At 43.2% G+C, this 25,050-nt stretch overlaps 1 protein-coding gene across 1 annotated transcript in view; it reads right to left on the bottom strand.

Annotated features, from left to right (window-relative positions):
- LOC115473939 (polymerase delta-interacting protein 2-like) overlaps positions 1 to 24,357 on the bottom strand; it is a 55,486-nt gene extending 31,129 nt beyond the window's left edge. The window contains exons 1-3 of the mRNA XM_030209144.1: positions 24,179 to 24,357; positions 23,859 to 23,940; positions 13,125 to 13,222 (exon numbers count right to left, since the gene is read on the bottom strand). Coding sequence (XP_030065004.1) covers positions 13,125 to 13,222; positions 23,859 to 23,940; positions 24,179 to 24,327 — 329 coding nt within the window. The 5' untranslated portion in view covers positions 24,328 to 24,357. The remainder of the gene's footprint in view (positions 1 to 13,124; positions 13,223 to 23,858; positions 23,941 to 24,178) is intronic.
- Between the last annotated feature and the right edge of the window lie 693 nt (positions 24,358 to 25,050).

Raw genomic sequence — 25,050 nt, forward strand, 5'->3', positions numbered from 1 at the left:
CAGTTTGCCGAAGACACTGCAGACATTAAGAATGGGTGTCCTTCCCAGAGATTGTCCGATGGTGCCTGAAAAGGGGCAAGGCACGGAAAAGGGAAAATCCCGGCCGAAAGCAGCCAGATAATGACGGAAAACAAATAAAACCTGGTTAAAAATCTCTAATGAAATTAAAGGGAAGGAAAATGGAAGCTCTAACAACAGGAATACAATTAAGAAAACGAAATAAAGAGCCGTGAGCAACTAAAACAAATAGCTCTCTAAGACCGAGTGAGTGAGGTGATGGTAACAAAAAGCACCTTCTCACCCGGAAAAAGAAGAACTGAGGAGACCGCGTTCACTCGAAAGGTGGGAAGGCACTCGTACATGCATGGTGGAGTGCGGTTCATGCTCCACAAAGCTCTCATTTAGCTTTGGTAAATGCTGGACTGGGCAATGCGGATCGGCATCACCCACTTGTGAGAATATAGAAGCCTTCTTGTCCTAGGAGGAAAATGGAATGCACCAAATATATGATAAAAAAAGTTACATTCTTTGGAGAAGAAACTCCCTATGGTTGAGCACTATACAGTTATAAAGAACTACACAGTTACCAGACACCTTTTTCAAGATTTCTGATGGTGTATCTTGACTAAATAGTCTCCTGTTGTTAAACAGACAAGAACAATGCTGGATTTTATGCATCCATAGAGTATGACATCAGAACTTAAAATGATACTCATTACTTTAATGGACTGTTTAGTCAGTATAACCCTATAATTACCATCTCCTTTGCTTCTGAATGAAGACTGGTAAAGTTCTACTCAATCAAGGAGGATTGATCTTGAACCAATTAGATGTGTTCTGAATAAAGGAAGTGACTGGATAACCTGTAAGACAGACTCTCATTCTTTAGGAAGCCAATGAAACGGAGAAGGAAAACACCATTAAATTTAATAGAGAAACTCCTGACTCTTCTTGCTTCAGTGGTGGGTCAAATATTCAACGTGCCCATGTTTTCACACTGTGGGGTCCTTTTACTAAAAAGCATTAAGGGGTGCCAATTCAAAACTACTGCTGGGCTACCGCAGGAGCCCAGCGGTAGTTTCCACCCCCAGTGCAAGCCATTTCCGGCGCTACAAAATTTTTTTTATTTTTGTATCACTGGGGCTTGCCTAGTGGTAACTGCTGCACACTTACAGCAGGAGCGCTTACCGTCACTTAAATAGGTGGTGGTATGGGCTGCCCCTGGAAACAGCTGCATGCCAATGCTTGTGATTAGCGCTGGGCTATTCCCTTTAAAGGAAAAAAAAAAAACAGCCTTTTACCCACTGTGGTAAAAGGGGGCCTCGGTGCATGTCAAAAACACGGACCAATGCTACTGCAGGCTCCCTTTTGGCACAGCTTGGTAAAAGGGGCCCTAAGAAATTGGCTTAGCATGTTTTAAACGTGAGACTTTCCCATGTGCTAATCCCATTCTTAACATTGCCCAAAAATAGTTTTCTTTTTTTTTTAACAGTCCTGTGTTAACATTATTTCAGTCTTGCGTCCTAATGGAAAATTAACATGGAAGCACTTACCGCCTCCTATTTAGGAAGTGCTAAATGCTCCAGTCTAAAGTCAGCATTATCTAGTTACCTCACACTTAAACGAATGCACTAGCTGGATAACTTTTCCACACTGATTCCCCACCCATGACAAGCCCCCTCCTGAATTTTTTTTTTAAGAGCACACAATTAGTACGTGCTGACAGGCAAATTACCACAAAATGCATTAACACATTTTGCCATAAGCATTTTTCCCCACATTAAGTATGCGTTAGTGCTTAATGCAGTTTAGTAAAACGAGTCCCTGTGTTTTTAATTACATATAAAAAACATTTTATACTGGATTAATATGGCTGTGATTAGAATGAGCATATACAAATACAAGCTGAAAGGTCTCTGGTATGATGTTTTCCCCCTGAAATTATGAAAAGTGAATGGTTCTTTTTAAAATATAGATTTGCAGTGCATAGAGGAAGTTTATACCCTCTGAATATTTTTCACATTTTGTTATCTGTGCATCAGGCTTGTATGCTTTTAAATTGTCAAAACATACTTTATACCATTCATGAGAAACATGATTTATAGGGGACAAAACGTATATTAAAACAAGTGGGGAAAGCATGCACAGCATGGCTCATGGAATTCTTTCTAACCCCTCTGTGGTGTGTGCACGTGCTTTCTGGATATCTGATCAGAGAAGAAGTGTGAGGGAAAGGCAATCTGAAAGGTGCAATTCTTTAATCATTAGGTAACAGCGAATTAGCTATCTGTTTACTGCAGCTGTTGGAAATGCTCCTCATACAGAAATATATTGTAGCATGTTTTGGAAATGTAAATTTCTCTTCTGCACTCCCCCCCCCCTCAATGCATAAAACTCACTTCTATAGCACAGAAACTTCCTTCAGATCAGCTCCTCCCTTTCTGCGACTAGAGTTGCTTTCCCATTGGCTGGCTCCTTTGATGGCATTATTATTAAACTACCGCACTAGTTTCAAATCAGGAACATCACATGATGTTCAAAATCTCATGCAATGATTTAACAATGCCACCACAACCTTAGAAATAAATCAACTGATGATCCTCTTCACACTTTTGGTGCTACAGATTTTCCTGTGGTTTCATCATTAAAAATGAACATTTAAAAATGTATTTGTTTTTGCTGGTAGTTTTTCTTATATGACTTCTGGGAAAAAAAAAAAAAAAAGTTGTGCCATCTCACAGGGCACCCCCATCCCCCCCAGTCTGCCAATGGTAGAATCTGGCCCTGCCCCGACATGTAAAAGTATTTGTAGAGGACTAGTTTTGGGGGGACAGACAATTTATTGGACAATGGGACAGCTGCAGTGCCTTAGTTTTTAGGAGTGGTGTACAGTAAGTTTTGAATGTGGGGCCAGTTTACAGGGTGATGGAGCAGTTGGGGGCTGGTTGGTAATGGGTGCATTATGTGGTGTAGTACAGCAGTTGAAGAGGGTAGTTTTTGGGCGTGTGGCACTTTGTAGGTTGGTGAGGCAGCTGCAAGGGGTAGCTTTTGTGATATGTAGGGGGGGGCTTAGTTGGTGTGGGGGTGTTGTGAGAGGATAGTTTCTTGGAGTAGGACAGTTTATAAGGGATACTTTTTGAGCGTGGGGGCATTTTGGGGGTTTGGATGAAGAGTACGTGGGTCCACCTTTTAAACTGCCCTGACCTATTTTCAAACTGCCACATTCTAAGTTTCTATGCTACAGCAGCTTGAACTACTTTTCCCCATAGAAGTGCATAGTAAGTTTGGGGGGGGGGGGGGGGGGGGCTCATTTCTCTAGAACACCAGGTCTGATTTGGCCCATTTTCAAATTCAGTGTGTCTTTTTACCATATCTCCAAGTTTCATCTTCTAACAAATTTTTGGAAAGTGCTGTTTTGCCCCTGACAGACATTCTCAATCTCTTTTGTAGAATTCTGAATAAGTCTCCATCACTGAACTGTTACTTGCTAAAAGCACCTACAGTTGTGGGTTTGTTGAGCTACGTCTCCACTACTATGTGTGTTTGGTTCTTTACTAGGACTTCAAAAAAAATCTAGCATGTGCAAAATTTAATGAAGGTGCAAATAGTTAATTTGTAATGCATGTTTAATAAACAAACTAACCAACAAAAACTGCTGTCAAACCAAACAAATAAATACATGGGGGGGGGGGGGGGGGGGAGTTAGAAATCAAGAAAAGTCCAAAAGCAATTTGAAAATATTTTTGCCTGTGACCACCCCTAGTCTTCATCAACTTTCCACACCTAGACTGGTCAATATTATACCATTTTTCACAAAACAGCTCAGTGGCATATCCTAAAGAAGGTCACAGAGCTGATTTGACTGGACTGTGGTTGGACCTATAACTGAGCCACTCAAGGATATTTAAAGGGGTACTTCTGATATGATGTCTAAATAAGACTTTGGAGGTTTTACTGAAAACATCCAAAATTCAAGTGGCCAACATAGTGATTTTCAAACCATAAAACCATTTGTTTTTTTTTTTTTTGGTTTCAAAAATGGCCATTTGCTAGATGTTGTGCTCCGTTCTTTTTGTGCCATAAAAAAAAAATACAAGTGAAAAATGCGCAAAATCAAGCCATTGGGATGTATGGGGGAAGCCAACAATCTTAGTAGACATGCCGCACAGACATCCCAGCAGAGCAGTGGGATACCGAAGGTGGCATTGCAGTGGACTTCACATAAAAAGTCCCATGTACACAACGTTACTCCCTTATATTGTACGGTGAGCTCTCCAAAACCCACCAAAAACCTAGTGTACCCAACTGTACACCACTGCAATAGCCCTTTTAACTGCAGGTGTCACCGATATGTGGGTGCACTAGGTTTTTGATGGGTTTTATGTGGGTTTTCACTTTCCACCACAACAGAGTGGGTTATGGGCCTGTGTTCCCTTCTCTACAGTGCACTGCACCGACCACTAGGCTACTCCAAGGACCTGCTTTCTGCTTTAATAGGACTGGCCTTTTTAACGGGCTTAACGGCTAGTATATATACATTTGATATTAATAATATTAAAAAGCACAAAGTCTCAACACTTATGAATTCCTTTGGGACCCTAATAGGTATGTGTCCCTCTTAATGTTTTTAAAAATTTATGATGACATTTTAACTTTTGAAATTGACTGAGTTTTATTTAAGTATCATTCGGATTTTAATGGTCAGATGTTTAGGATTTAACATATTCTTTGTGCCTTGCAAGTGGCACTAGATGTTTTCCCTTTCAAGAAACGCACTTGGGAAAATCCACTGCTTATTTCTAGGATAAGCAGCATAAAATGTACTGTTTTAGGATCTTGCCAGGTACTTGTAACCTGAATTGGCCACTGTTGGAAACAGGATGCTGGGCTTGCTGGACCTTCGGTCTGTCCCAGTATCGCAATGCTTATGTTCTAAACAATTAAATAGTTGATAAAACAACAACTTGAAACACAATCTGCTTGTCCATCTTTTAAAACATTTATGTGCATCTCCTACACCACATCAGAACCAGTGACATAGTCATTAATATTATACTATACAAAGTGTAACTGCCTCCCTTAATGTTTCAACATTTTCATTGGAGGCGATACAATCCTGCCACAATCAGACATCATTTCAGAACAAATCCAATTCAGTGACTTCCAGCTACAGAAACTCAAAAGTTTTTAAAACAATTTTCTCTCCATACTCCCCCAACTTTGTTCCTTCCCACCCCAGGTTATTAACTTCAACATCCCAGCTTCAGTACCAACTCCCCACCTTAATGTGTGTACCTGCTCGTCCTTGGCTTAACTCTCTTGCTGAACCTCCTTTAAGTATCTTAACATCTTATTTATTTATTTAGATTTTGCTCACACCTTTTCCAGTAGTAGCTCAAGGTGAGTTACATTCAGGTACACTGGATATTTCTCTGTCCCAGGAGAGCTCACAATCTAAGTCTGTACCTGAGGCAATGGAGGGTTCCCCTCCCTTCCAACCCCTCTCCAACAGCCAACGAGCAACAGATTAGTATCTTAATTCTAACATAATACCTGCCCACAAATCATGTCACACATTCAATCTCCCCCTTCAACCCCAGCTCCTCCCTCTTCCTTTTATACCAACCCAAGAACCCCAGCGAATTATTCTGATAACCTGAATTTCCCCCTCCCCCCAAGTGAGCTAAGAAAAATTAATTACATTTTACTAATTCCCACTAGATCTGAATTAAATTGAGGACAAGGCTTCGACCTCAAGAGCTTAAATTTTGTAGGTAGGGATTCCAAATTTGTATAAAACGTTGTTTACGTTTAGGAGACCCATTCCTATCCTGTGCTTCCCAGGTCACTAACAAACATACTTGGTTCCTCCATTGCCAAAAGGAGGGTGGTTCCCGTGACGTCCAACACTGTAGAATGCATTTCCGTGCTACCAAACACATTTTGCGGCACAGAAGACTATCTTGTTTAGCCAGGTATTGTAAGCCTTCGGTTTATCTAAAACAAAATTGTTCCAATGAACCTTGTATTGTTACCTCCAAAATTTTGATGAAGCACAGCTTCACTTGTATACAAAAATCCTGTAATCTTGTATACGTGGACATAACCAGAAAACATGATTAAAGGAATGAGGACTCTGTCCACACTTGGTGCAAGCATTCTCTCCTACTCCCCCCATATGTGCCAACTGCTCTCTTGTCACATAAGCCCGAAGTACCACTCTATACCCACACTCTCTCAGGCTTTCATCCAACATTAATGTCAGCATGCTCCGCAACTTGGCTCCCACATCCCAGCTTGCCAAAGAGATCCCCAACTCCCCTTCCCATCGCGTTTTCAAAGCTGAATATTCCTGGGGGGGTTCCGTTTTATCCAGAAATTTATGGAGCCCCTGAACAGACAAATCACCATCCAGGATCTCCTGAAAGAACTGTCTGACCCGAGCTCCCATCTTGAGACCCAATTGTGACTTATCCAAGGATGCAACATAGTGCTTTATCTGTGCATATGCAAACCGACTCCCCCACCCACGTAGCCCCTTATCTGAGCGTGTAGTTCCGCGAAGGAAATGAACTCTCCTTCACCACTCAACAAATGCTCCAGCAAAGAATTCCATTTTGTTCCCAGATTTTAAACACAGAGTTCTCCAACCCTGGTTCAAATACCACATTTCCCCTAATAGACAGTTGATCAGACACAAAAGGACAGCCCCCCAACTTCTTCACCAGCACCCTCCACTCCTCAAGCAGAGGCCTAAGCAAGTAACTAGGCAATTGATGTGCAGTATTGTGTAGTAGTGAAAAAAAATTATATGGAGCAAAAAAAGCACGCTCAAACTCTATGGGTGTAAATTTTTGTGATTTACCAAACCAATCTCCTAAATGGCGCAGAAGGCACGCCTGATTATATAAGGACAAGTTGAGCAATCCCAGGCCCCCTCCCCTCCTAACATTTAACCGCAAATTTGGCTTTTTACCTGACCAACAAAAGCAACTAAACAGACTATAAAGAGTGCCCAGGTCTTTATGGACTCCTTTATCTCTCCTCTTTTTTTTTTTTTCTTCTTTTCTCCCCTCTATTTATCTGTTTAAATACTGTATTTGTATTTTCTCTGGTTTGGTGTTAGCTTTTCCAATCTCTTGTAAACCACTTTGAGCCTGCATCCTGTGGGAAAATGTGGGGTATAAATACAATAAATAAATACATAAAGCCAACGTTAGAACAGAACCATTCTCAGTAGGCACATCCTGCCCGTTAAGGATATCGGTAACTCCCTCCAGTTATTTAACTGCTTTTTGGTTTCCAACATAAGCCCCTCTATATTAAGATGGTACAAGGCCGGGACATCCATAGATAACCATATACCCAAATATTTAAAGGCACTCTCCGCCCACCGCAAAGGAAAAGCCTGACCCCACCTCTGTTTTACCTGCGGAGAGCAGGGCAATGCCTCCGACTTAGTCAAATTTAATCTAAATCCTGCAAAATCTCCATATTCTCTAAATGTATCAAGCAAAGCTGAAAGGGACTCCTGTGGATTCGTAAGATGAACTAATAGGGCATCTGCAAAAGCTGTGATCTTAAAACAATGTGTGTGTATCTGGACTCCACAGATTGAATCATTTGTTACTATATCCCTAATTAGGGGATCCAGTGTCAGCACAAACAATAAAGGTGACAAAGGGCACCCCCGTCTCGTTCCTCGCAATAAAGGAAAATACCCACGCACTGGGTGAGGAGTACAGCGCTTTCACAGCCGATATAAATCGTCCCAAGAACCTATATGCCATCAGTGTGTCAAACAGGAAATCCCACCTGACCCAATCAAAAGCTTTTTCTGCATCAAAGCTAATGAGCACTGGCTGAGCTTTACATCTGTGACCAAATTCCAACTAAGCCAATATTTTCCAAAGATTCTTAGCCACTGACCTACCGGACACGAACACTACCAGGGCCTCATGGACTAGCTCTGGAAGGAAACGAATCCTGGCCAACAATTTAGCTTCAAAAGGGATATGGGGCGATAGGATTCTGGTCTTGAAAGATCTTTACCTGGTTTAGGTAACACAACTATTTGTGCCTGTGCCAAATTAAGGGGAAGCGACTCTGTGTCCACAATATGATTCAATAAGTTAGTAAGCGTTGGTAGAACTGCCTTACCCAGAAGCTTATAAAACTCAACTGTAAGACCATCGGGACCTGGAGCTTTAAGCAACGGGCTACGTGTCATTGCCAATTCCATTTCTTCCTCCCGAATGGGAGTATTCAAAAAAAATCTGTGTCTTTTGATTGAGCTTGGGCAGAGAAACATTGTCAAAATACAACCCGACTGATAGGGGTGGCATAAAGTTGTTTATAATAATCATGGAAAATGTCACATATTTATCAGAATGCACAGTCTTCCGTGTACCATCTTTAAGTGTTATAATTTTCCTTGTCCCACCCTGTTGTCGGATCAATCTGGCCAATAAGCGTCCCGCCTTATTACCATGTTTATAATATATACTTATAATAAAGTTGAGACTTGAGAGCCCTTCCATGTAAACATTCATTGAGTGCAGTCTGCAGACCCAATAACTATTGTCTATGTTCCTCCGCATGAGTTCATCCATATTGCCTCCGAGCCCTACACAATTGTGAGCTCAGCCGCAATATCTCCCTATCCCTCGCTTTCCTCACAAAATGTGAATAGCTTATAATTTCACCTCTCAGCACCGCTTTCGTGGTTTCCCAGTATAGTAGAGATTCATTAGAATGTCTTTCATTACAGTGCTCAAACTGTTCCCAACATTTTAAGAGAGTTTTTCACGAAATGCCAAATTAGTTTGTAATTCTAGGGGATACACTCATCGATACTTGCCACCAGATACAGGTCCCACTACTCATTCCATACACACCCATGCATGATCCGAGATAGTGTAAAGTCCTATTTCCGCCCTCAAGACTGTATCAAACAGTTGATGTGATATAAGAGATAATCTATTCAGGCCTGAGTGGAGTGTGCCCTCAAGAGATGAGTATAATCTCTACCCATCGGATGTAGCACTCTCCAGTTGACCCATGCGGAGCAACCCTCTATTAGAATAATAATGTGCAGCTCTCCCACCCTCAGACCTGTCCATGGAAGGGTCCCACACTGTGTTAAAGTCTCCTCCTATTACTAAAGCCCTGTGTTGATATGGCAGCAAACTCTTGACTACCTCATGATAGAATAGTTTATCATAATGATTAGGCACATACAAATTACAAAAGAATAATTTCTGGCGATTAACCACCAGCTCCACCAGCAAGTATCTACCCGCCCCACCTATCCATATGGGCCTCACGGCCTCTGCCACACCTTTCCTGATTAGCAGAGCTACCCCTCCATTCTTCCCCAAAGCTGTAGCCACCACACACTCTCCTACCCACCATGTTTTTAACTTAGCATGTTCCAATTGATTAAGGTGTGTCTCCTGTAACAAAGCAATACTATTTTATGTTGCTGCAGATGTTGTAAAACTTTTGACCATTTAATAGACGAGTTAATCCCTCCTACATTCCATGTTATAATTTTCACCATGTGAAGCAATCTGCTTCTAAAGCTTTATGAACAAGACACTTAATAAGATGCCTAAGAGGACGTCCCAGCCAGCATCCCTCCCAGGCAATTTTGCCCTCGAGATCAACATCGTGTAATATGGTCTTCTCCCTCCAATGAGTTTCTTCTCTTCCCCATGCATCCCAAACAGCCCTAGACCAACCCTGTAGGTGCGAACTTCACCCTCCCCCCCCCATATCCCCCTCCTCCCCTCTCCCTGACCCCAACCCCTATTGAACCACGTTCCCCTTATGGGAACCATCACATTTGACACCTCCCCACACTCCCTCCAGACATAAGCAGCATTATAATCTACCAGATCCCTTCCTAGCACAGATCTTAATAAAGAAAAAAAACAAAACAAAACACGCTCTCAATGTATATCAATTCATTATTCAAGGGAAGTTCAGGTTATGTCTCTACCAATACAGTAGTTCACTCCTCTGTTTTGTTGGGAACTTCATGCCTTCCCACTTTGATCTCCATGTTCCAGCAAGTTCTCCTCAATTGAGCTCTCAGTATAATTCCCCATGCTAGACTACCTCATAGTAATATATTTTATCAAAGTGGTCAGTCACCGCAACCCTTCCTTAGATGTTTCTGTCATTGAATCCCCTTTTTCAATCTGCGTAAGGAATTCCCGTGCTGTTTCCATAAGTACATAAGTATTGCCATACTGGGAAAGACCAAAGGTCCATCAAGCCCAGCATCTTGTTTCCAACCGTGGCCAATCAAGGTCACAAATACTTTCGTTGCCTCCTTGTAGGTAACTTTTAGAGTGGCTGGGTACAACAGCGCAAACCGAACCTTCATAGAAAAAAGTTTAGATCAAATAGGGGCAAAGGTCTTATGTCTCTCTGCTACAACTGAAGAATAATCTTGAAAGCAAATAACTTTCTGATTCTCATAAGTCAAAGTCTTACCCAATCTTAGCTACTGCAATATGGCCTGCTTGTGGGCAAAGTTCAACACCCGTAGAATGACCACTCTTGGGACTAGTTGCATTACAGTGCTGAACTCCTACCCGATTCGCACGCTCCACTTGTAGTGGGCCAAAACCATCTTGTAGTTGCAACTCTTGTTAGCCAGCCCTCCAAAAAGCTTCCAAGCTCTCTTTCAATGATTGATTCAGGCAATCCCACGAGGCGTAAATTATTCCTCTGTGACCTGTTTTCCAGGTCATCGATTTTCGCTTCCAGAGTCGCCATTTGAGCCTTTAATCCGTCCTGAGATCCCTCAACAGCCGAGACCTGATCTTCCAGTACGCTCATGCACGATTGGAAGGCCACACATTCCCTGGCCAAATCCTCTAGTTGAGAATGCATCCGCTCCAGCTTTGTGTCTATAGGAGTCAGTCATCATTCCAGTAAGTCCTCCAACACTGTGAACATTTCTGCTGTTATTTCTGTGATCCAGGTTGAAGATACACAGGGGCCCGCTGGACTCGCGGGAGCCGCCATCTTGTCCTCTGTTTGTCTTCCCCTGCTCTTCTCTTTACCAAAAGTTCTCAAGACCCTAAACCGGGTGTGACGGTGTTCCGCAGTATTTTTAACCAAGATTCAGCTCAACTGTGGGATCCGTTCTGCGTCAAAATCCCACAGGGAGATTTCGGGGGCTGGAGAAGCTCTCACCAGTGGCTTCTCATGGGCATGGCGTCACGTGATCCTCTAAATCCCTTATTTGAAAAAAAAAAACCCCACTAATTCCTGGTTCAACCCCTTTTGGAGCCATGTCTGCCATCTAAATATGAAACTTTGTTCAGCTTTTGAAAGTTCTTTGTCAGCATCTCCTCCTCTCCAAGACACACTAGATCTATATACAATTAGAAACTTTCCCCTCTGTGAATGGGCTGTGTCAGCATTAGCGCACAGCGGCCACTAGAGTGGCTTAGTAGACAGGGGACCTATAGTCTTCAAATCTGTGGTTCGCTTGTAAAGAGTGTTCTACCAAAGGTTTATCAACGGCTTGTCTTTTTATTGCACTTTTTTGTTCTCTATTAATCTTTTGTTCAGTGTTCTTTTAGTCTTTTCTACATAAAGCAGACTGCGCTTCCACATTTGTCTGTTGACATGGCTCTCTTATTTGATTTCTTACATTCTTACATTGATGTCATTTTTTTTTAAACTTCTTAGGGTGAGCTGTTTTATTTGCTGTTTTTGGTTAAGACAAATCTACTAACTATTAGGTGTTTGTGCCCTTTGGGACCCTAATAGGTATATGTCCCTTTTAATATTTTCATAATTATTTGATATTTTAACTTTCAAAATTGACCGAGTTTTATTTAGATATCATTCGGATTTTAATGTTCAGATGTTTATGATTTAACATATTCTTTGTGCCTTGCTTTTTATCCTGTGACTCTGAATTCATAAGTGTTGAGAGTTTGTGCTTAATATTATTATCAATTATGTATATATACTAACATCTTTGAACTATAATAGTTATTAGTATGTCTACTGAAAATTGATAATCTTGTTTTGCATATGTATGTTAAATTTAATTTTGAGAACATATTTATTTTATGGTTTGTTATTCATTTTTAATAAATGTATGTTTTATATGTTTTGCCACACAGCCTCTAGAGAGGCGAAACCTGGCCACATTGGGTTGTGTTTTAGTGGCGAGAAAAAAAGCCTTTTAACTTTTGAAAACGTGTGTTCTGCTTTTGTGGACTGCACTGCTTTTTCTACAGAACTTTGATTTCCTCTTCTGGATTTCCTTTCCATCCACTTTGGAGGGACAGTCTGACCTAGGCAGGATTTTAGTGGTGTCATACACCTTCCACTTCTTAACAATCGTCTTGACCGTGCTCCAAGGGATATTCAAGGACTTTGCAATTCTTTTATACCCATCTATGAACTCTTTTGCCAGCTACTGGCTACTTGTAGCGAGATCTCTGCTTTGAAATGCACTATCTACTAGACAGATCCAACAAAAACTGACAAGTTTATCATCGTGTTGATATACACAGCTGGGACAAATGCACTAGGTGTGTGTTTTAAAGGCAATTAGTTACACTGGAGAATAAAATATTTAGGAATGCTTCAAAAGTACAAAGGTATGGACACTAGGGTAGTCCATAAGGTTTTTTGCTACTTCTTTTCTCAGAATTCTTGGAATATATTTTTCACTTAGCTGTTAAAGGTCAGGATATATGGATACATGGAACACACACTGTTTTAGTACATTTTACTTATCTGCTATATGGCAAGGAAAGGTGAATATTTTGGAAGGGGGTGTAGGTTTTCCAGAGCCACTGTATGCATGATTATAAAATACATGCTGTATTAATGTCTCCTGTGTATGCAAGTACGTTAAGTGTGTGCATACAAGTACATCTGCTTACACACAAACACACATCCATCCACAAGCACATGAAAGCTCAGGCAAGTAAACTCATGAAAGCACGAGTGTGCTTATGTGCATATTAGTATGAATGTTTGAAATAGATATGTTAGTATTCATATGTGCTGCCAGCTCTCATCCACTCAATATGCTTGTGCAAATACACATGTGCATGTAGTTGCATGCTGCAGGCTCTCACCTGCTCATGGTGCACATGGTGATATCTCGGTCATACAGATGCGCCAGCCATGGGAAGAGCACCACACCACGGTACCCAAAGACCTTGTGCAGGAAGAGCTATGTCCAGGAATGAAAAGGAGACAAATTATTCTGAGAATGGTAGGGGGGGGGGGGGAGGAGGGAGGAAATGGCTCCCAGGCCAGCAAAGAGTTCACTGTCACAGCATTATGTCACGCTACCCAACACAGCTACCTGTATGGCCCAGCTCCCTCTTGGAGCATTGGTATGTAGGCTATCTGTTCTATCCCTGCTCTTCCCAACATACCACTCTGCCATAAAATTGAAATATAACACAGAAATTTGAGATTTCCCATTCTCCCTCCTCTGTCTATTGGTTCTCTGTAGTCTAGATATCCCAGTGTTATTTGTCAATCAGCAGGTCAGACTAACTCTAGCCTTCTGCACTTTCAGTCCTCTTCTCGGGGCAACTCCTTTCTCTCCATCCAAAGAGGAGATTTTCTCAGCCATCATCTTTTGTAGCCAACTCTTACACTAGTGATAGAAAGCTGAAAGGAATGGAAAGATATTGCCAAACTGGGCAGGAGGCCAAGACAGAATGAAAAGTAGTAGGTTGCTCCAGCCTGATGTGGAGAACTAATGGAAACAGAATCAACATAGTAACCCCAGATCTTTCCTATTCTGTTTACCAGTCTGAAAATCCATGGCTTAACCAAGGCTACCATACTAGGGGGAGCAAAAATGCAGACAATCACTTTTCTATCAAATGCCACATCGCGCTGATGCTCATTTACTTATCTTGTAGCATAGGTGTGCAAAATCTTTAGAGCATGAACGTCGCATCAAGTCAGGTTTTCAGGATAGTTCTAAGAAATATACAAGAGTTTGATCTGTATAAATTGGAGGCAGTGCATGCAAATCTCTCATATGCATATTCAGAGGTAACCTGAAAACCCAATGTATGGCCCCTCAAGGACTGAATGTTCACTACCGTCACTGCAGTGTTCTCAATGGCATGATCTACCTTCCAAGAAACTGCTCTATATATCTGCCCCATTAAAGCATTGATTTCTCAACAAAGAGGCAGGAACAACATATGCTGAATTAGTTAACCAATGCATACAGTTTGCACATTGCTTGATATACTTGACTAATGTAATATTTTATCCATCTAGCTGGTGTGGGTCTTGAGCCTGGTAATCCTTTCTTATTAACTCATAAAGATCAGATAAGACTGAGGAGCTAAGAAGCTGATAAGAAGGTCTTCTTAAGTTACATTTTAGGGCTCTTTAACCATTTACCAGTATAACTAACTTCTATCTTTATACTTAAAGTTCAGGAGTATGGTGTTTGCTAACTGTATATGAACCTGCTCCATACAATCACTTTACATGCAAAACTGCTGCTTTGGGGTTTCTTTATAAAAAAAAAAATCAGTTGTCTGCCTAGTGCAGTGGTTCCTTAGCTGCAGGGTCTGGACATCATGGCAGGAGGGGAGGAAGGGCAACACTGCCCTAGAACCCACTATGCATAGGCAAGGTAATCTGCCCCAAGAAAAAGTCAACTGCTTGGATAAGGTCAGGAGCGCGTCACTCATGCTGGTGACCAGTGACCAGCCGTGGGTGCCAGCTTACCTGCCGCTCTACTGAAGGCCATTTTCCACAGACACAAGGGGAAACCTTATAGTATACACTTGTACTGCGTAAAATGTGGAAACACCAGTGATTACCGCTGTAAAATTTCTGATGTGATGCTAAAATAAGAGAAGTCAGCAACAGCAAATCAACACGACAGCTGCAGGGCCACAGCCTGTATATGAATGCTGCCGGCTCTGTCACTCCCATCCCCTCCGTCGTCACTTCCTGTTCCAGAGAGGGTGAAATCAGCACAGGAAGTAGGCATGCGTATACAGGCTGCAGCTTTGCGACACTGCTTGCATCACTGGTCCCGGGGGAGGGGGGGGGGTGGTGAGAGAGATTACATGCAGGATGGAAATGAAGATTGGGGAAAGAGTGAAGATGCTGGATAGAAGGGGAGAGAGGGGGAAATACGGAATGGAAGGGAGTGAGAGCAGACACTGGATGGAAGTGAAGAGACAGGGTAAATGTTGGATGGAAGAGAAAAGAGATACTGAATGGAAGGGGAAAAAAAAGAGTGGGAAAATATGGATGGAAGGGGGAGAGAGAAAAGATGTATGCAACGAGGGAGGGGGGAGACATTGGAAGGAAATATGAGAGAGAGAAAAGTTGGATAGAAGGGGGATAGACAGAAAGGAAAGGGAGGAGGAGAAGCTGGACAGGAGAGGGAGAAAAATAGTTTGTGAAAGACTGGGGAATAAGAGGGCTGGGATGAAAGAAAAGAGATGGAAAACTGTAAAAAGAAGAAAACTGAAGACTGGATAGTAAGAAATCAATGAAGAGGGAAAAATAAATGGAAAAAAGCCGAGAGGAAAAGATCAACGTTGGAGACAGATGTAGTACAGGAAGTGTAGAAGGCAGGAAGAGAGAGAAAAATGACAAACAGACAATATCCTTGCATGAGAGTTAGCTAGAGAACAGCAGAAAGTAGAGATTGGGACCAACATGATTAGAAAAATTAAAATGACCAAACAACCTCGGTAAATAAAATAATTTTATTTTAAATTTAGGAAAAAGTAGTGTAGTAGCCATGTTATTCCACTCAAAAAAAAAATAATAGACACAAAGGCAATACCTTTTATTGGATTAATATAATACACTAATAAATAAGGCCCGTTTCTGACACAAATGAAACGGGCGCTAGAAAGGTTTTCCTGGGAGTGTGTATGTTTGAAAGAGTGTGTGTGAGAGAGAGAGTGAATGTGCGAATGTGTGTGTGTGACAGAGAGAGAGTCTGGGTGCGAGTGTGTCTGTGAGTCAGAGAGTGTGTGTGAGAATGAGAGTGTGTGCGAGTGCGTATGTGAGACACAGTGACTGTGAGAGAGTGTTTCACACAGATACACTGGGTGTGAGAGTGTGAGAGAGTATGTGTGCAACACACAGACTCTCTGTGAGACTGAGTGTGTGAGACCGACTGTGACACACAGAGAGTGAATGTGATAGTGTGAGAGACTGTATGTGTGAGAGAGAGAGAGTGTGTGAGAAAGATACCTCCCCCCTTCCTCTGTGGTCTAAGGAGCCCCTCCCCCCCTCTGGTGTCAGGATCCCCTCCCCCCCTGAGGTCCGAGGACCCCCTTCCCCCTCCCCCTGTGGTCTGAGGACCCCCCCATGAGGTTTGAGGAGCCCCTCCCCCTCCCCCCTGTGGTCTCAGGACTCCCTGCCTCTCCCCCCCTGTCCGTGGTTGGCAGCACCGTGCAAGTGTGTGTGTGACAGAGTGAGACTGGGTTCGAGTGTGTCTGTGAGAGAGAGAGAGAGAGAGTGTGTGCGCGTGTGATTGTCCTGTGTTCCCTGCCCCCCTCCAGCCACCCAGCGATTTTCCTCTCTCCCCTGGTCCCCCCTCCAGCCACCCAGCTTTTCCCCTGGGCCGCCCTCCAGCCACCCAGCGATTCTGCTCTCTCCCCTGCCCCACCCCTCCAGCCACCCAGTGATTGTCCTGTGTCCCTTGCCCCCCCTCCAGCCACCTTGCGATTCTCCTGTATCCCCTGCCCCCCCTCGAGCCATGCAGCGATTGTGCTCTCTCCCCTACCCCCCTCCATCCTGCCAGTGATTGTGCTCTCTCCCCTGCCCCCCCTCCAGGCACCCAGCAATTCTGCTGTGTCCCCTACCCCCCCTCCACCAACCCAGCGATAAGTTCCTCATACCTTTGTCAAACTTTGAACACATCTGTACTATAATAAAAAAGCACCTGCAACGTTGTGAAGCTGACTGCGTGGCTTCACTGAAGGGTTCGTTGACTCCTGGCGTCTGATTACCTGCCCTTGACGTCATGACGTTTTGACGCGAGAGCGGGGCCCGCTCTCGACATCATCACGTCTTGACGCGAGGGCGAGGCAGAGACAGATGGGAGAGACCGGATGTCTACACCGTTACGAACCCTTCAGTCAAGCCAGAAGCTTCAGAGCTTCAGAACGTTGGAGGTGATTTTTATTATAGTAGATATTTCAATTAGCTTTCAGAGGCCAAATCCTCCTTCCTCAGGTCCTACGTATTTGGTGGGGGGGGGGGGGGGGGGGGGAAATTAACACTTAACCGGTTAGGATAACCGCATAAAACACAATCCTATCGTTACGCAGTTTATTGTAGCTGATTAAGTGCCAAATATCACACTTCACCAGCTAGGTTTTATCTGGCCACATAAGCCCGGATATTTAATGTTGGTGCCTGGACACATACCGGCATTGAATATCCATGAATAAAGCCAGCAGCGCCACTGGCTAAATAGCTACACCTAAAAGTCTGAGTGGCAGCTAAACCACTCCAACATTTTACAACGTACTGAACTGGAAAAATACAATACGAGCATAGAGAACAGGGCATGCCACTGCAAAATACCTTTAAGAAGTATGCTAGCTATTACCACTGAGGTTTCTCTACCCTTGAAAAAGGGGAGGAGAGGGACATACCATGTTAGGATTGCCTTGATCTGACCAGCATTCTCTCGAGATCAGTTCAAGGGGAAGAAATCAGGGCCACATTTCTAATCTCATTTGTCTTTGAACAAGATCTGAACATTATTATGCACTTGTCCTTCAGCAACTCACACACTATACTTATGTGACAAAGAACCCAGCATTATCCAGATGTAAGAATGACACAAGAGAGACGAAAAGCTTTCCTTTTTATGCCCCAAAAGACCTTGTGTCCTTGGTGATACTCTTCCTTCTTGATATCCAAGTAAATGCTTACAGCATGTAAGGGTGACATGAATTCTGTCTTGTTTGCCCTGAACAGAATTCCTCTGGTGCTACCTCTGACACTATGAAATGGTATGTGTTTAGCTTGGAATCGGATCAATCACAAAAGCAAAATGAGAAAAGAAAAGCGCATCTCCTGTTTCTCTTTCTTGTGGTTTGAGGATATGTACAATCTGATATGTTGTCTTACAAATTTCTCCTTCCCTTTCCTTGTTAATACTAAGGGTTGGTCATCTGTATTTCTTTGTCAAGATGTGTCTTATGATGCAATTTTGGAAATTCAATAATTAAAAAAAATATATATAGGCAGATGAGTCTTCTATTTTTCTGATCTTTGTGCCCTGGCCCCTCTGAGTGTTATACACACAACCCTCCCCCGCTCCCAGCTGCAAGAAGCAACAAACTATGGTGAGGACTACGCAAGAGATGTGCTTAATACATTGCACCAGCCCTGGAAGCATATCCACCCTTACACTCACTCCCTTACCCTTCAGGGTCCTAGGCTCCACAAGCTCCAGAACAGAGGTTCTCAACCCAGTCCACAGAACACACCTAGCCAGTCAGGTTTTCAGGATATCCACAATGATTATGCATGAGACAAATATGCATACATGGAGGCAGTGCATGCAAATTTATCTCTTCCATATTCATTATGGATATCCTGAAAACTTGATTGGCCTGGTGTGCCCTAAGGACTGGGTTGAGAACCCTTGCTCCTGAATAATCTTGTAAAAAAAAAAAAAACACATAATTTGATCTCACACTGTAAAAGCAGGTTTACAGTTCTGAGTTTGTACAGCTGTAGCTGCTCTTTGCTGTTCCCTCTCCCAGCAAGTTGGTGCACCGGGCAACTGCCTAGTTTGCCTATAGTTAAGCTAGTCCTGGATGCTTTTTCAGAGACCTACCTGGGTAAATCTGCTCTCCAAAGAAAGCTAAAACACATGGCTGCCACAGTGTTTGTCCTTTTAGCTGAATGAAAAGGGAACCTTCCTGTGGGTGTGTTTTCTTCCTCCCATATGTAAAGTGAGCATATAAACCAGAGGCTCCCAAACCTGGTCCTGGAGGCACCCCAGCCAGTCAGGTTTTCAGAATACCCACAATGACTATTCATAACAGAGGTTTGCATGCACTGCCTCCACTCATGATATCCTGACTAGCTGAGGTGCCTCCAGGACCAAGTTTAGGAACCATAGATATAAGCAATATAGAAGAGTGCACAAAGAAAAGTGGCAAATGCACTCTGCACCTAATGATTTTATCTCCGTTTGAAAACTGGCACAACATATGCAAGCTAAAATACTTTGCACGGAACGCAGACTGTTGGAAAGTGTCTCAATTACACATCCTTCATTTCCTGTGAATGCTGGCTCTTTTCTACCCCCTCCCCTCCAAGACTGGATTAGATTCTGGCACCCAGAGGCAGGACTGAAGAAGTTAGAATGTCACTGCGACACCCTTTTGAAGCACATGGGAGCAAATTGGTGCAGATCTGTGTATCTGGCGCATTAAATTTGGCATCCTAGGCAGAAAGTGCACTGGTAATTATTCCAGCAGCATTTCTGGAACTGTTCCTGTTTAAAAATAGCCTCAAACCACAGCAACAGAGGCAACAGAGTTTTATTAGTAACAAATTTGGAGTCCCTAATGGAATCAGACAGCAGGGCTTTAAACCTCTCCCCCCCCCCCCCCATCCCATTGTTCTGGCTCTCCATTTTAGGTTAAAAGAAAGCAACAGTTCAGCCCTTACACTAGATCTTAGTAAAACAGACGCTAAGAAGCCACAGTAAACAGTAGAGCAGTAACACACTGGGGAGGTGATGACAGGTCCAAGAAAGTTAATGTCTCCACTACCTAACAGAAACAATCCTCCCCATAAATGTTGGCATAGGAGCCAGTTCTATGGGTGCATGAGCACCCCTATTGTTGAGCAAACATTTTGACTGTGTCCGAGGGCTCATTTCCATTGGGTTTAGCACCCCCAAATATTTTGAAAAGTTGGCTCCTATGCGTGTTGGGTTCTCAGCCTCATACCATCCCTGTTCACAAGTCAAGATGCTGAAGCAACGGAGAGATCTAAGACCAGGGCTGGAAATTACTGTGCTATCTGTAATCCCTTATTCTAGCCATTGACAGTGGTGCTGCATGTTCCATAATGCATCAGACAGGGTAGTCAGAAATGGACTAAAATCTCCCTCTTGGAAGCAGGGCGTAGCTAGGTGGGGGCATGGGCCCTGGCCCCCTCTACTTTTGACCCCCCCGCCGCCGCCAGGTACCTTTGCTGGGGGGTCCCCAACCCCCGCTAGCCGAAGTTGTCTTCAGCATCAGTCTCCAGCGCGTACGCTGATCTGTTTCTGCAAGTCCTGACTCGTGACGTCTTGCATGCACACATGCAGAATGTCAGGAATCACAGAAACAGATCAGATAACGCGCCATAGACCAGTGCTGAAGAAGACTTTGGCTGGCGGGAGTTGTGGACCCCCGCCAGCAAAGGTACCTGGCAGCGGCGACGGCGGGGGAGGGTCGGCGGCGGGCTAATCTGTACTCCCCCTCCCACCTCAGGTTCTGGACCCCCCCTCCTGCTGAGGTCTGGCTACGCCCCTGCTTGGAACTGGAGTAGTTTGACACGGAGCCCTGCCAAGCATGCTGTACTGGTTTATAGCTACTATGGGGCCCGATATTCGGCGCTATTTAACCGAACATTTGACAACGCTGCAAGTGGGGTGAAATAGGATATGATGAATGCAGTGTCAGACAGTGACAGAAGGAACTGCATTGCTGCTTGTTGGAGAACTTTTGGAACTGGATATATTTTTATGGATGATTTATGAAAAATTTGACTAGATATGTGGGGTCTACACTACTTGGAAGAGTCACATTGGTGGAAACATCGAGTGGTGAATATATGGTGAAAGACATAAGACTGTTCTAAGACAACATATTGAAGAATTACAGATTGTGACGTTGGGAGTACTCATGTGATACTTGTAGTATTTTCGCACAATATTACCAACATGGCTAATGTTAAAGAAGTTAGATAACATAGTCTGGACAACTATTAGATACCACACCAGTTACTACAACCAACACAGACACCCCATCAGCAGACAACCTTGCTAAATACTTCAACGAGAAAATAGTAAAGCTACGACTCATGTTATCACCTAATATCACCGACCACGAAAAATTCATTGACTATCTGGACCCAATCCCTGATGAATATCCAGCAGACAGAATCTGGACAAACTTCGACCTACTTAATGATGAAACTGTCACCCAAGCGATCAACAGGTTCACCAGATCCCACTGCAAACTGGGCATATGCCCCAACAAACTAATAAAATCTGCCCCTCAACGCTTCATAACAGACCTCACGACAAACCTAAACTACATGTTACAACATGGACTCTTCCCTACGGATAAAGGAAACATACTACTTACACCAATACCTAAAGACACAAAGAAAAAAAAAGCAAATGACATAACTAACTACCGCCCAGTAGCATCTATCCCTCTGGCAGTCAAACTAATGGAAAGCATGGTAACCAAGCAGCTTACCAAGTACTTAAACAAATTCTCAATATTACATGAATCGCAATCAGGATTTCGATCCAACCACTGCACCAAAACTACTCACTCTCCTAACCAAATTCAAGCAAGCAATTGCAACTGGCAATAGTATACTCCTCCTACAATTCGACATGTCCAGTGCGTTTGACATGGTAAGCCACAGTATACTATTAAATATCCTAGAATACTTCAGGATTGGAGGAAACATACTTAACTGGATCAAAGGCTTCCTAACAGCAAGAGCATACCAAGTGATATCAAAATTCAAATACATCATCCCCATAGAAACCAGAATGTGGAGTACCCCAAGGATCACAGCTTTCACCGACCCTTTTCAACCTAATGATGACACCTCTAGCCAAAGTGCTATCCAACGAAGGCCTTAATCCCTTCATCTACGCAAATGATGTCACGATCTACATCCCGTTCAAACATGATCCAACAGAAATCACAAATGAAATCAATCACAGCCTCCAAATCATGAATTCATGGGTGGACGCATTCCAACTAAAAGTCAACGCAGAAAGTTATACTAGACCAAAATCTCACACTAGAAAGCAATGTGAAAAATACAACAAAGAAAATGTTCCATTCAATGTGGAAACTCAAAAGAATAAAACCTTTCTTCCCAAGGGAAATATTCCGCAGCCTAGTACAATCAATGGTGCTAAGTCAACTAAAGTACTGCAATGCAATCTACGCCGGATGTAAAGAACAAATAATCAAGAACCTCCAAACTGCCCAAAACACAGCAGCCAGACTCATATTTGGAAAAACGAAATACGAAAGCGCCAAACCCCTAAGAGAAAAATTGCACTGGCTCCCACTGAAAGAACGTATTACGTTCAAAATCTGCACTTTGGTTCATAAAATCATCCACGGTGAGGCTCCGGTCTACATGTCAGACCTCATAGACTTACCAACCAGGAACACCAAAAGATCAGCACGTACATTCCGGAATCTCCACTACCCCAGCTGCAAAGGTCTAAAATATAAATCAGCATATGCATCCAGCTTCTCCTACATAGGCACGCAACTGTGGAATGCACTACCAAAAGCCACAAAAAACAATACATGACATAACTAAATTCCGAAAAATACTAAAAACCAACCTGTTCAAAAAGGCATACCACAATGATCCATCCTAAATACCAGACAACAAAACCCATATCAGAATTGGACAAAACCGAACTCTCTACACCTGACTGTTTAAATTACTCTCACTAATGAACTTTAACGCAATACCACTTTATCTCTCACTACGAAAATTAATTCTCTATTTTTGATTGCTTAATCTATTCTGTCACTTATGAACTTTAATGCAATGCCACTTTGTATTTCTCATTCCGGAATTGGCGATCGCCATTAAGGAACAATGTAAGCCACATTGAGCCTGGAAAAGGTGGGAAAATGTGGGATACAAATGCAACAAATAAATAAATAAAAATGGCGACTGTATGACTGGATTAGATTAATATGAGTGTGGAATTAATGTTAAGTAAGTGAACCTTGTGGTTTTATAAATAGTTTTATTTCTTGTAATGTTCAATAAAGGATATATAATTTTGCAGAGAGTAGTCTAGTAGTTACTTAGAGTGTAACAATAAATATGAACCAGATCTATTTGCACGCACTGCCTCCATTGTATGAAAATAGATGTCAAGCATATTCATTGGGGAAATCCTGAAAAACCGACCTGGTGAAGGCCGAGGTTGGACACCCGTGGTCTAGGAGACCACCCAAACTGGGGAAACAAGTAGGAAAGAAAAAGGAGAAGCCAAAAAACAGAACACCCTTGCCTAGTTGGTCTGATCTGCTGACTGGAAGACCCCAGATGTCCAGACTAGTGAATAGATTTCATACAACAGAAAACAGTAAGCTCTTGTGGTGAGGGGGGGGGGGGGGGGGGAGGCCATAGGGATCGCCATAGCTCAAGGTCTCATTTTGAAGATGGGGATGGGACTTGATATACCGCATTTCTGTGGTTACAATCAAAGCAGTTTATATATTATATATACAGGTACTTATTCCGTACCTGGGGCAATAAAGGGTTAAGCGAGTTGCCCAAAAGTCACAAGGCGCTGCAGTACAAATGTAACCCAGTTTTCTTGGTTCTCGGTCCACTCCACTAACCACTAGACTAGTTTGTGCTGCATTCCTGTCCCATAAATTCTAAACAGTGCAAAAGTCCACATATTTCTCTTATATTCTAAGGCCCTCTCCAGACGATGGCAGATGTAAAATAGTTAAGGCCCGTCCGCACACTCCCCCCCCCCCCCCCCCCTCCCAATATGATTATCTACTCAAAGGAAACACAACCTAGATGACAGATCTTACCTGGCCTGGCTCATACTTCCCCAGAGCCTTCGGTGTCTCAAAGACACCCACTGTCTCCAAAACTTGGTTTGCTGTTTTGTTCCTGCAGAGATAAGATAAATGTATAGGCCATAAATAGACAAACAGCAAACTACTAAGCTGGGGGGGGGGGGGGGGGGAATTAGGGAAACAGCATTAATAAAACAACAACAACAACAAAACCCCAAAGGCAACAAGCACAAACCAGTGCTGCTGGGCGAAAGATAGGCACGAAAACAGCGACAGCACTAAGCAGCGACTGCAAGGGATACAAAAAGCCTTCCTTCGTCTATGCCTCTCACCGGGATATCATAGCCCTCGCCTGCCATGATATACGTGGCACCGGTTGGGAACACTCCACAGATCGCCGCAAAAAGTCAAGAGCTACCCACGATCCACAGAGCCCCCAGCTGCGCGGATGACGACCACAAAAACAGCCCGCGACAGCCATGGCTTAGCCCATTCGGGCTCACGTGTTCATTCCAAACACTGTCTCTTAAAGGCGCAGGACAAGGAAGGGAAGGGATACTTAAAGTCTCAGCTTTTCTGTGTGGCTTACCAAAAATCAAGACATTAAGTAAAGAGCCGGGTAGGTTAAGGATGCTTTGTTCCTTGACGTCACGTGAGGTGCAGGGAGTGACTTTATTAGAGGGGGCGTGGCAGGAGGTTGTCAAAGCTACTCACTCTTTTTTTTTTTTCTGTTTGTGCTCTTTTAAAACAAAATGGTCTTAAACTTTTGCTCCGCTGGTATACTACATCCCAGTTTTTGTTTCACAGGAGTTTAAAAGCAGGCCAGGTTTGCTGGAGACTGTGTGGGCAGGTGGGTTCTTTATTTCATATGTATGGTGGGAGTGACCCAGGGTTCAGGAGTTTTGGTTATATGTTCAGAAGGAGTATCTTAATATGTCAGGCTTAGCTGTACCTTTTCCTCCCCAGTTGTGCTTATTGAAATATTGTACCCAGGGGCGTTGCTATGGCCAGGCCCAGGCCCAGGCCCATCCAATCTCTGCTCAGGCCTGCCCACCCAGTTTTAAGCGCGGTTGACTTAAAGCGCACAGAGGAAAGCCAAAGCAGCAGCCTTTCACTAATTCATTTCTACAGTCATCGCGCTGCGGCTCACTCAGCTGATCTCCCAGTCCCACCTACCTTTTGGGCAGACTCAGCACGGCAGTGA

Source organism: Microcaecilia unicolor, chromosome 7 (genome assembly GCF_901765095.1).
Source record: "Microcaecilia unicolor chromosome 7, aMicUni1.1, whole genome shotgun sequence".
Lineage (NCBI taxonomy): Eukaryota > Metazoa > Chordata > Amphibia > Gymnophiona > Siphonopidae > Microcaecilia > Microcaecilia unicolor.